Source organism: Peromyscus californicus, unplaced genomic scaffold (assembly GCF_007827085.1).
Source record: "Peromyscus californicus insignis strain IS unplaced genomic scaffold, ASM782708v3 Scaffold_5__1_contigs__length_169319896, whole genome shotgun sequence".
NCBI classification, from domain to species: Eukaryota; Metazoa; Chordata; class Mammalia; order Rodentia; family Cricetidae; genus Peromyscus; species Peromyscus californicus.
The window spans coordinates 47251239-47263878 of record NW_026294573.1 but is presented as its reverse complement, the minus strand read 5'-3'; the positions used below and the strand labels follow the sequence as shown (position 1 = coordinate 47263878).

Genomic DNA, 12640 nt, shown 5'->3' with positions numbered 1-12640 from the left:
CAGTCACTAGGAGTCAGTGGTGGAGTCAGGCAGGAGTCCAACTCCAGCCACTCATTAAGTTTAGAGCCTGCCGCTTTGTGTATGATGTGAAATCAGAGGCCAGGGCTTTATAGAAGGGCCCATAGTATTGTCAACAGTGGCAAGATGACGTGAGGATTACACACTTAGCCTACCTTCCTGTCTGTCTGTCGGGTTTTCTTACTTTCTTTAAGTTTTTGGATTTTGTTATTGTTTTCTTTTCCCATCTAGGGTTTCATGTAACCCAGGCTGGCTCAGATTTACTGTGTAGCCGGGGTGGTTTTGAATTACTGATCTTGCTGCCTCCATTCATTTCCCAAGTGCTAGGATTGTAGGCTTGTTCTCACATCTTTTTAAATACCCTCGGAGTTACATAATGAATTTCCATGGTCCTAAAATATTTAATGAAGCTTTATGATCCATCAGTGAAATGAAACACCCCTAAGTGTGCCATGTGGCTGTCAAGGAAACTCCTTTAATATTGCTAAAACCTGGTTCTGACTTTGTTTGGCTTCGAATTTGATTAGATAAAAACATTCTTCAGCATCATTGGCTGCTGGAGGCTGGCAGACACTTGAACAGTGGCCCCTGCCTTTGAGGGGTAGCATTGTACTGTAACGAACATTTCCTCAGAGCTTCCACTTGTCCCTACTCGTGTCCACATGTAGAACTAATTTCATTACCATCCCATTTTACAATGAGTAATCTGATAAACTTTGTACATAGTTTACTTCTGGATTTTTTTTCCCTAGGAAAGTGAGACCCAATAGATATTACATAGCAAGGTATCATTTATCTTCTACATTAATTTTGAAAAGGAGAAATGTGTTTCGTTTATAAATTATTTCAAGTGAGTTTCATTTATAAACTATTTCAAATGAGTTTGGCCTACATCCGTTGGACTTTCTTTACTACTGTACTGTTTGGGGCCAACAAGATGGCTCATAGGGTAAAGGTGCTTACTCTGCAAGCCTGGTGACCTGAGCACCATCACTGGAAACTATGGAAAAGTAGGAGAGAACTGATTCAATGACTATTATGCTGTTCCCTGACCTCCACATTTGTTTTCTGATATTGGGCCCCTTGTCTCTCTCTCTCTCATACACACACACACACACACACACACACACTAATATAAATAAATACATTTAAAAATGTAATCAAAAAGTATTTCTGCTGGTATTGTGTGCTAGGGTCTGAACTAAGCTATAATGTATGTATGTGTGCTAGGATCTGAGCTAAGCTGTAGTGTTTGTGTGTGTGTGTGTGTGTGTGTGTGTGTGTGTGCGCGTGCGCGCACACGCGCGCGCATATGTTCACGTGCATGCATGTGTAAAATGGAAATCTCAAAGTTGGTTGAAAAGTAAAGGAATATGAGTTCACTTAAGCCTTTTACTTAGGTGCCAATGCTAATGTTTTATCCCTTGTGTTTTATCATGTATAGGCATCATGTTTTAGGTATTACATGAGTACACACATATGTGCATTTGCATGTACACAATTTTCTCCTGGATCATTTCAAAGTAATCTAGACATGTCTTGGCCCTTTACTTCTAAGTACTTGAAATATTTTTCTAAGAATAGATATATTCTCTTGTACAACTATAGATAGAAAAGTTATCAAATAAACTCAACATTGGTGCAGTATTGATACCTAATGTAGCTTTAATCATTACAAAGATTTCCACTGTGGTATGTGTTTTCTCTTCACAACAAGATCCTGTATAGAGATCACACGTTCCCTCTAAACTTTCTCTAGCCTGCCTTTGTGGTTTACTGCATTTTTGGAGAACAAAGCTGTCCCTCACTGTCCCCCACTTTGAAAGGTGCAGCCTTTTCAGATCCCTGGTCAGGAGGCTTGGGCAAGAGCAGAGATGCTACATTCTCTGTGCACCTCCCTTCTGCTCTCCTTATTGACACTGGTCTACATAAGCTAATCAAGATGTTGTTCAACTCTTCTACTGTATGATTACAAATTTCCCCTTGGAACCCACAGATTAAGTGGAAAGACACTTTAAGACCTGCGAAGTCCTGTTCCTCATCAAAGATCCCCAGATCTCCATTTGTCTAAGGTTAGACCGGACTAGCCTCCACTCTGATGGCTGCAAATGCAGAGCTGCAGTGCTCCCTTGTCACGGTCACTCAGTGCCCGCATCCACTCTATGCAGCAGCCTTTCCATCGTCCCCTTTGTTCACCTGTCAGCAGGGTTGGGCATGTCCAGCATGGCTCCAGGGATCTGGACCTGACTAAAATGACAAGGGAATCAAGAAATGACAAACACACAGAAACACAAAAAAGCTGGGACCGGGTGGAGTGGGCGCTGGAATGGAGAAACCTCAGCCTCCCGGAAGCTCAAGCTCTCTTACCTAGAGTTGAACAGAGAGGCTTGCGTCCTGCTGAACAAGAAGATGAGGTGACAAGGAGGTGGGGCTTACGGTACACAGCTAGATCAGTAGGAACAGTATCTATCGAGGAATACTATAGGCTGGAAATATCCAGGGGGCAGCTATGGAGGATATTTTCTTCACATACTATCAACACTTGTTCCCTTGAGATGACTTTTTATCCCAAGCTCTGGGCTCCTTCATATGGTTGGGCTCATGTCAACAGCACACATTCAGCAGGACTTTACTCACTCAGGGCTTTCTCTGCTTCCTACAGATGTGGATTCACGGATTTCTGTTTTGTTCAGTCATGTATCACTTCCTATCATCTTGTTGCTTGAAGTGTATCATCCAAGGTGGCATTGTCCTAAGACCTTTACTTCCTTAGTTTCATTGAGTACTTCTTCACTTCCTGGAAGAACATGGCATTTGAGGCTGGTCCTGTTCCCCTACACTCCAGCCCTGGCTTCTTGTGTGAAGAATAGGGCTAGAGGCCACCCTCCAAGTAGGAGGTATCTCGCTGTTCCTGGAATTCTACGCTGTTTAGTGGATGAAAACACAGATGAACACACACCGTTAAATACAAACACACATATATTTAGGTTTCATCCCCTGAAACCTCCAGTTTCTAATCTGCCTCCTAGCATTCTTTCCTGCTTTATTCTTTCTGTATACTCAAACATCTTTTCTTCCTGAGAACTCTGACTCCCAGGACACCAGCGCACTCCTTCCTTGCTAGTCTTGTAATGTGTCAGAAATAGTTTCAAAATTCTTTGGCCTGTCACATTGCAGAAAGCAGAAGAGCCTGATAAATGTGTTTGGCATTTACTTTTTAAATTTTGAACACCCTCCCTACCCAAGATGGAGTGTATGCAGTCCAACTTCAGATTCCTAGGTGACTTGATCTGTCTTTCCTGCCCAGTCCTACCATGACTGGACTTTGGGGTTCTCATGGAGCATAAAATGGAAGTACCGTGCTCCATTGTTTTGTCTCCCTCTGTTCCCATCTCTTTTGATTTCCAGCTGTGTAGAACAGTGTGCAAATTCCCCAAAGAACTGTTGTGTGAGAATGGTCACCCTCTGCCATATCACTTCAACCTGCCACCTGGTCACTGCACCACCCAGCCTATAGAAGTCATCACGACTCCAATAGCAATCATCACTTTCGTCTGGCTGATTGCCCTGTCCCTTTTCAAAAGGACACCAGACATAGGTCTTTCTTGCAGCAACAACAAAAGGTGACTTGCTTCCCAGACTGAGCTGGCCTTGTTATGGGGCCACTCTATTTTATTTTCAAATCCCTCATACCCTGTGGCACAATTCTTAATTTACTGGTGAGGAAACCAGGGTTGCTTGCCTGCAGCTTGCAAACATTTGTTCCTTGTTGAAATGGCCCGTTTCATGTGTTTATAATTTAGACACCACCAAGGAAGATGCACTGCAATGCCAACCACAACACAATGATAGTTGGGTGCAATTTTCAATGCTGCACATATGAAGTCCTGATCCTGAACTCTGTCTTCAAATGTCCAGGCACTCATTGTCTAATTTTTTTTTTTTTTTTAGAAGGGAATATGTATCTTCTTGGTATGCCATATAAGACTTGTATCAAGCTGGAGCAGTATTATTGTGATTTTTTTTTTTCAGTTGAGGTGCAATATATAGCATAAAATTAACCATTGTAAAAGGTTTTTGTTACACTTATCACAGATATTTGCAAATACCAGCCGTCATCCCTATCTAGTTCCAAAATATTTTCATCACCCCCCAAATGGACCTTGTTTCCATTAAATAGTCTCTTTTACTACCAGATTCGCCCATAATAATCACTGATCTGCTTAGTTGGATTTACCTGTCTTGACCATTGCCTTGAAATGAAATCATACTCTATGCAGCCTCCTTTGTCTGACTCCCTTCACTTGGCCTTGGTTTCCAAGGTTCCTCCATGTTATACCTTGTACCATTGTTGCCTAGTTCATTTTAACAGCTGAGTAATAGTCCAGGGGACAGAAAGACCACATCACATCCTCTTTACTCATTCTTCCGTGGTTGAGGAAGGAGAGGTGAAGGGGGTGAAGTATGCCTTGTGCTTTGTTCTATACCAGTTGTTTTCAACCTGTGGGTCGTGACCCCTTTGGGGTCAAACAGCCTTAGGAAGGTTGAGAACTGTAGCTAGAGTTTTCCTGCCTGGCCCACAGTCAGGACAAATCTCTCTCACCTGCCAGTCCCACAGCCACTCAGACCCAACCAAGTAAACACAGAGACTTATATTGATTACAAACTGTATGGCCGTGGCAGGCTTCTTGCTAACTGTTCTTACAGCTTAAATTAATCCATTTCTATAAATCTATACCTTGCCACGTGACTCGTGGCTTACCGGCATCTTCACATGCTGTTTGTCATCGTGGCGGCTGGCAGTGTCTCTCTGACTCAGCCTTCCACTTCCCAGCTTTATTCTCCTCCTTGTCCCGCCTACACTTCCTGCCTAGCCAATGGCCAATCAGTGTTTTATTTAATGACTAATCAGCAACACATTTGACATACAGACCATCCCACAGCAGAGAACCCCTGTTCTATACGAAGCCACTTATTCACCATGTCACCTTGGACTAGCTCCTCACCTGGCCGTGTCCCAGGTTTCTCATCTGCTAAATAAAAATATATCTAGCCTTTTACATTGATGAAATGATTGAATAAGAAATGTCTGAAAAATTTGTAGCCATCTTACCACAGAACGCCATCCATGATGGGGAGAGAGAATATAAATCTGCATTATAGTATGTGTTTTAGCTTATGTTTGTGCTGTCAGAGTTACCCAAACCTCCCTGCTTTGCTTTTGAAACAGAGGATATCTGTCTCTTCTGCTTTGAGGGAGGGTGTGTTTGTCGCCCTTCCTGTCATACCCCCAACATGGGATTTTACATTTCAGAAGCAGTCCACTAGACAGAATGTCTGCAGTGGAATGTTACATAATTCACATTTAGACTTGAAGAGCTCATTATAAAAAACCTGACACACTTCAGAAATATTAAATTACCGCAGATTGTGTGGAGCAAAGAAACATTATTGAAGCATTTCAAAATTCCAGGCTAGCCTGAATTTAACTGATAGGGTTTCTCAGCTTTTACTGGGGAAATGATTGGAGTTGTCACATGGTTTCTGGCCCCGAAGGACTTTAATCTCCTTAATTACAAAGAAATGAATTTCCTAAATAATTTGGAGTTACTTCACAGAATTCGCTCAACCTCTGGCTTTTGGAAAATTAAAGGGGATGGCAGGCCCTTGCTGTGTGCACTCTCCACACAGTTTCCCTATTGAAGTTTCCATTCAGAAGGGCTCTGGTGTTTCCTGCCATTATTGATACAGGGAAGTACTTCAGAGATACACAAGTAATGCTCACAGCACTCAAACGTATCACATTTTGCCAAACGAGTGACTCCGGATACCCAGGGGAATTGGAGAGGTGCTAGATGCTGGCCTTTGAAGTGGATGAAGAGAAAATAGTCCAAATTCTAGCCATTTTCATATAGTAGCTTTTAAAATCTTTGAAATTGTATGAATCCATGTCTGTAAGGTTTTTTTTTTTTTTTTCTATATTTAGCGATTAGGTACCTACTGGATACAGGGCCAGCAGGATGGGAAGATCTGATATCCTACCCCTTCCTGTATTTTGTTCATTCTCAGAAAGCAGACTTAGGCTATCCCAGTTTCTCATGGGCATGTGGTCTCATACCAGACACGAGGTCTTGGTCAAACCACAAAAGATACTCTGACCTCACATTCATGAAGTGCTTGCTAGTAGGGTGTACTTGGCCAACTTTCAGCCTTGTGACAGGTGTGATCCCACGTAGTTCCACAGGAACTTCATTGATTTGGCAACATTAGCTCTGTCATCCTGGTAAAGAAACAGGGGAAACTTAGTGACTTCCTCAGTGTCACAGAGCTGGAAAACTCCTGAAACTCTGGACTTAGCCAGAAATGATGGTCTAGATGAAAGAGAGAGATTCCATTTTAATAGAGAACTCAGAACTTTTTCAAGTTGGACTGTTTTTTTTTGAAGTGAGCCTCAAGGAGTTGGGTGAAAGTCAAGGCAGACCCAACAACAGAGAACTGATGGAGCAGAAGCAAAAGGGAGGGGTGGGGAAAGGACCCCCACTGAATGGCCTTCCTGCCTGACTTGAGCTTCCTCTCATTCATTAGATTTATTAATTTCCAGTCTCTTTGCTATTTCATATGACAAGCCCATAAAATGATACTTATTCATTCACTTATGTATTTGTTGTACATGTGGTTAGGGGGTTCTTTCCACTGTGCATGTCCTTTTGACAAAAGCATGGTTCTTTGGGACCATGCAGAATGGGGCTCGTCCCATGTGCAGCTTTAACGACTTTTCAAGCAAAGTAAACATTGCCTCTTTGTGCCCCAGCATGTCTGGCATTTATATCTACTTTGGTTCTGGTCATGCACATAATTGCTGTCCTCCACAAAACTGAGTCTTCTGTTGGGTCCCACTTCTTTGTGATGATTTCTTCCTGGCCACCAGAGTTGCATGGTGTTTGATTATATATGGCCTATACTAGAGTCTAGCAATTATGTATTGCAATAAAATGATGGGTATTATGAGTATGCCATTATATGACCAATAATTGTGATTCTACTGTCCGTGATGGGCTGTGTATTTGGAAAGGAGCTGGCATGCAGATCATGCCACAAAGATAGTGAAGACATTCTCATTTTTTAATGTGTGGCTTCAGAAAGTCCATTCTACAGAGGCAATTAGCTCTCTTCTTTACTTGTCACCTTAGATCCTCTAATTCAAGTGCTTACATACAGAGATAGTAACCTTTGGAAAAAAATAATTAGGTTATTTTAAAAAATCTTACCAGGTGTCTTTGGATAAAGGTGGACATTGCCTCATAATTAGGCTTTAATGTAATTTTATATGGCCTTCATATTAGGCCTTAGAGTTAAGCCATCTTTAATTGTCATGATTAACAGGGTTAGGTCATTAGTCTTTTTGAGCTGTAACTGGCATTCAGGGTCAGCACTCTTAGATTAAACAGTTCCAGTTCTGTGGAATGAGCTAAAAATTGGTTGCACTATTTCAAAAACCATTTCTAGTAGACATTTGCTTAATATTATTGAAAGTGGGTAACTAGTGAGATGTTTATTCTCAGTGGAGTCTCAGCTACAACTATCAGATAGGGGCTGGGAAAAAAACTATTGACAAGGGCAGTGCATTTATTCAATTTAAATGAGATCCAAGGCGACAGTGCATGTGCAGCATTAAGGTCAGAGTATTGAGTGTATCTAGTAAGTGCATAGTAAATGCTAACTGCAATGGAGGTGTCCATGTTGTCCTAATCATCATCACTCTCCTAACAGCATCTATTCTTCATAGTATTCAGTGTTGTGCAATACAAGCTTAGAGAAGGAATGAACAAAATGTGGGTCTCCCACTACCACGTCTTTTTCTTTCCCCACATTAAATGCTTGTCTGCTCTTATAGCTAGGGGAAAAGCTGACATAAAAATTGGCTTGCTGCAAAGTTTCTCAGCCCCATTTGTCACCTCACCCTTGGAGCCCAATTGCATGTCAACTCTGTGCCCCCCCTGATGCCTGCCAGTGAGGGACAGACTACAGGTCACTCCCCTATGATCTGCCTTAGCTGCCCAGGCTCTGATCAAGCTTGGCTGATGGATGGGTGGCCCATTGTTGAAAATGTCTCCACAAGGGGCTGGTCAGGAAATATGTCTTGGTGATATTTTCTGGGTGGCATCTAGTGCTTGGCCATCGGGAACATGGGCAACAAAAAGCTGTGGTTTGCTGCTTTTGAAAATTAAGCTTTTAGCTTGCTAAACTGTTTTGCAAAGAATGTTCTCATTCTCATTTGTGGTATAAACCCCATCCATGTCTTCATGAACTCAGATGAACAAATTTGTGCACCAACACCAAGCAGATCTTGCTATTGTGTGTCTGCTGGTCCAGTTCCTCACATTTCCATTCAGCCCCAGAAGGATCCTGACTCTGAGTATTCTTGCTTTGATTTGCAGCACTCCGAAAGAGTGAATGACATGCACAGCGCGGGGTGTCCTTTCTGAAGGGAGGAGCCTTTCTCTTGGAGAGGATCCTCGATGAGCCTGGCCAAGGCCCGGGGTCTGTGTGAAGAGGACTAAGGATTAAGTAGGATGTCAACTGAGACAGAACTTCAAGTAGCTGTGAAAACCAGCGCCAAGAAAGACTCCAGGAAGAAAGGTAGGGCTGACTTTGTGCCCTTCATAAGGCTGCTTTTCTGTGTATTGATGAAGTTGACTCTAGAATAATGCAGAAACAGAGCGATGCAGCGGGTGTTATTTTTGTGGTGATTGTGTGCTCCTATTTTGATGACTGTTATTCTCCGGTAAAACCCAATGTGTTTTTATAATACACAAGGCCTGGGCATGTCTTCTAGCCATTTCTCCATCAGGATCAATCCCTTTTGTCCCCAGTTGCCAATTCTGCTCCCACTCCAGACTTTCTGCCGTTTGTGTTTCTCTTTTGCATATTGCCATGCTTCTCAAACTCTGACCACAGACTACGCTGCTAACGAGTTCCCAGGCCATGCTTGTCTGGAGGCCATACTGAGAACTACGGAGCCATCAACAGAAAGCCTGTTCTAGCTCATTGCCTTTCCTACATGGATCAGTGCCCATTGTCCAGGCTGAGTTTCCTGCAACCTCCTGTGAGAGGCTTTCCTTGCTCCCTGTGGGAATTGGCGGTTTGTGTGTTTTGCTTCAGTTGTGCTTTGGTACTGTCTCACTTTATCTAAAATGCCTTATGCTTTTGTGAGTCATCTTGAGTAGCAACTCACAGAGCTAGATCCCATGTTCATGGTGGGAGTCCAGCTCTAATCTGCTCCCACCTTTTGAAGGGTTCTTAGGTGGAGGAGAGAGGAATTAAGAAATGATAGAAAGAGAGACCTAGTCAATGAGAAGAAAAACAGAAACACAGGATAGCTTTGGGAGGGCCTGGGTCAATACCCACCAGCCTCATCCTTTATTGAACAGGGCTTTTTTATAACATGCCAAGGGGAGAGGCAAAAGACCTCCCCCTTGCAAGATCAAAGCACACCATACAGCCAAGTGTAGACCTTTCCAAACACCTGGTAAACATGCCCGTGGTCAAATCATCTCCTTATGCAGCCCTGCTGGGTAAAGCAAGCCCAGATTCTCTGACTCTGAGTAAGGTTTCACTAGATAGCTTCTGTGGGCTCCCACAGTTCACCCCAGGACTCTCAGCACGTGGAAAGTACTTGAGAGGAGGTGCACAGGTAACTGGTGATGAAAATTGACATGTCCAGAGTCATTTACAAAGATAATTCTATCACCGTGCATGTTTTGGGGGAGAATTGGTTCTATGGCTTTATGAATATGCCTTTTGTTAAGTGTGTGCTCATGGTGTGTGTGTGTGTGTGTGTGTGTGTGTGTGTGTGTGTGTTATGTGCATGTGGTCTATGTGTGAGTGTGAGTGGGTGTGGTATATGTGTATATTCCTGTGTGTATGTGTGTATGTTTGTGTTTGTGTGGTATGTGTTGGATGTGTGCATTTGTATATTGTACATATATATATATATATATATATATATATATATATATATAATCTTCGTGGTTTCAGTTCCTATCCCCCATGTTAGCTGCATGCAAGGGGATTAAAAGTTCTTTCAGGACTTGAAATCTGTGTGGATTTGCAAATCAGGATGCTCTTGGCTTCTCTGTGCAGGCAGTGATTTGTTGGAGACATCACTGTGCCTGCCTAATCATGTTTTGTGATGGCATTTGTCGGGTACCCGTGAAGCATAGGGCATAAATGGAATCCACATACAGCTCCTGGACTGTCAGAACTCTAGGACAAACTATAAATTTTGCGTTTGATGTTTATTTGAAACACAAATATTTTGGAGACAGTCTATTTTATTGCCTGAAACTTCATGCAAACCTTGTTTTTTATGCCTCCCAGTCTAAGAATAACAGACAAAAAAACCAAAAAAAAACAAATGGGCAAGGGTCTTGAGAGAGTGCTGTGTGGGGAGAAGGTTGGGAAGTGTGTCCTAGAATTCAAATGCTTTTGCAGTAGAAACTGACAAATTACATTTCTGCTTCAAAAGTAACCATTCCCCTAAACTTGTGCTCTTGAATGTTTATTTAATGCCTTAAAATTTTATCCTAAGAGAATTTTTTTTCTCCCAATTTTAATGTACAAAATTCAGGAGCATTCTGAAGAGAGGATTTTTAAGTTTTTCAGGACACTAAGGATTTTGACCTGGATGGGAATGTGGTGGTGACCCTGTTACAGGCTCCTCAGCTTCATCTCCTAAGAATCTACATCATCAACATCGAATATAGTGGGGGAACAATGCCCGTTGCTGAGACCTTGGAGTTCAGCAGGCAGGCAAGCCCAAGTTCTGACCTGAGACAGTTCAGTTCACCCCTCTGGGCCCTGTTTTCCTCTCCTATAAAATAAAACATACAGTATAAACTCAGTGGCTGACTATGTAGGGTCATTTAAAGAAGGCAATTAAATCCGTAGGCTAGAGTATATTAAATGTTCAACAGAAGTTGACAGTTCACTCTATCATTTCCTCCCTTTGCCTTTCCTCCTCATCCCATTTTCCTTCTTCTCCATCATCTTTCCATCACTCGACTTGATTTTTTATTTCCTCACCCTGTATCTTGGATTAATCAGCTTGAGCAGCCCTTACAAATACCATAAATTGAATGGCTTAAAGCACAAATGTATTTCTTACTGATGTATGTGCTAGAATATACATCTAAGAATAAGATCCCAATGATCTCTGTTGTCATGAAGGCTCTCTCTGCCTGGTTGTAGATGGCCACCTTCTCTCACTGTGTCACCTGGAACACGGAGCAACATTCTCTGCCCTTCCCTGCCTCTCTTCTCCTTCCTCCCCTGCTCTCCCTCCCCCTCCTCACCCCTGCCTTTTCTCCTTCCCCTACTCCTCCTTCTATTGCTATTCCTATCTTGAAGGTCCTACCATCATTTCAGCTAGCACCTTTGTCTGTCTATCCACCTATTCACCCCAAATCCCGTCACACTGGCGTTTAAAGCTTCATTATATGGACTTTGATGGTGCATGACTATTGTTAACAACAGATAATGCTTCCTTTTCTTCCTCCCTTCTTTTCCTTATCATCACCACGGATTTTTCTTATCGCATTTTATATAGCAAGGGAGCTTTTAACAGATGTTACTGATTTGTCCTAGAGAATGATTTTACAATTACTTTTACCTGTGCAATAGTGATAAGCACTCTTTACTCTAGGTACATCTGTGTAGACAAAAGGACCATAAAGGCATAGGAATACATTAAAAGTAGAAGATGAGTGTGTAGTAACAATATTCATTCATTACTTGTAAGGATTTGATAATAAAATAAGTATTTTGTTAAATAGATGCTGCTACCTTGGTCACAATAAATAACTTTCGTGGGATATTTTATATATTAATCTTGAATCTTGAACACACTAATATATTCTTTAACTGCTTTTTGGGGTTTTATGGAGCCAACATATAATATGAAAATAAAATCCTCAAGTACTTACTTTGCCTGTCATATTGCTTTGGCTGAATCTGTCAATATACTATTTAACAATAATAACTACCCTTTCTTTGGGATTAATGAAAAATATTTAAAATTATATTTAAGTATAACACTTTTACTAAAGGTTCGTTATTAGTATTTTTTATGTATTTTTTGAGGAATTTGGATCTTAATTTGTTTCTGTACTTGCTTCAGTGGTTGTGTGTATTTTCCTTTTATTGCTGTAGAAATCACCAGTAGATTTTCTAACCTTCAATTCCTGGGTCCACTTATCTTGGTCACAATGTAGTATTTTCTCTAACCTGTGGGGTATGATTTCTTTAGTAAACAATTGTCTTCTTAATGTAACTTTTTTTGTACTGATTTGTAGCTTGTATTACTCAGTTATATACTCATATATGGATGCTGACAGAAAGAAAACATGAATAATATTTAGTCCACTTTCTATAAAAATATTTTCTAGTTGTTTAACTTTTTAAAATTTTTATGCACTTGTTATAGAAATAAGAAGAGAGAAAGAAATCATGCATCCCACGAACCCAAAATTCAGTATTATTAACATTCTAAAAGATTTCATTTTGTATTGATGCACTTGGGTAATACATGGCTGATATTATACAATCTGTGCAATTTTATATC

General features: G+C 41.4%; 1 protein-coding gene across 7 annotated transcripts in view; it reads left to right on the top strand.

Annotated features, from left to right (window-relative positions):
* Dab1 (DAB adaptor protein 1) overlaps positions 1–12640 on the top strand; it is an 803063-nt gene that overhangs the window by 529675 nt on the left and 260748 nt on the right. For all 7 annotated transcript variants that reach the window (XM_052718127.1, XM_052718129.1, XM_052718128.1 and 4 more), the window contains one exon: positions 8457–8658. In XM_052718127.1, the coding sequence (XP_052574087.1) occupies positions 8592–8658 (67 nt within the window). In that variant the 5' untranslated portion in view covers positions 8457–8591. The remainder of the gene's footprint in view (positions 1–8456; positions 8659–12640) is intronic.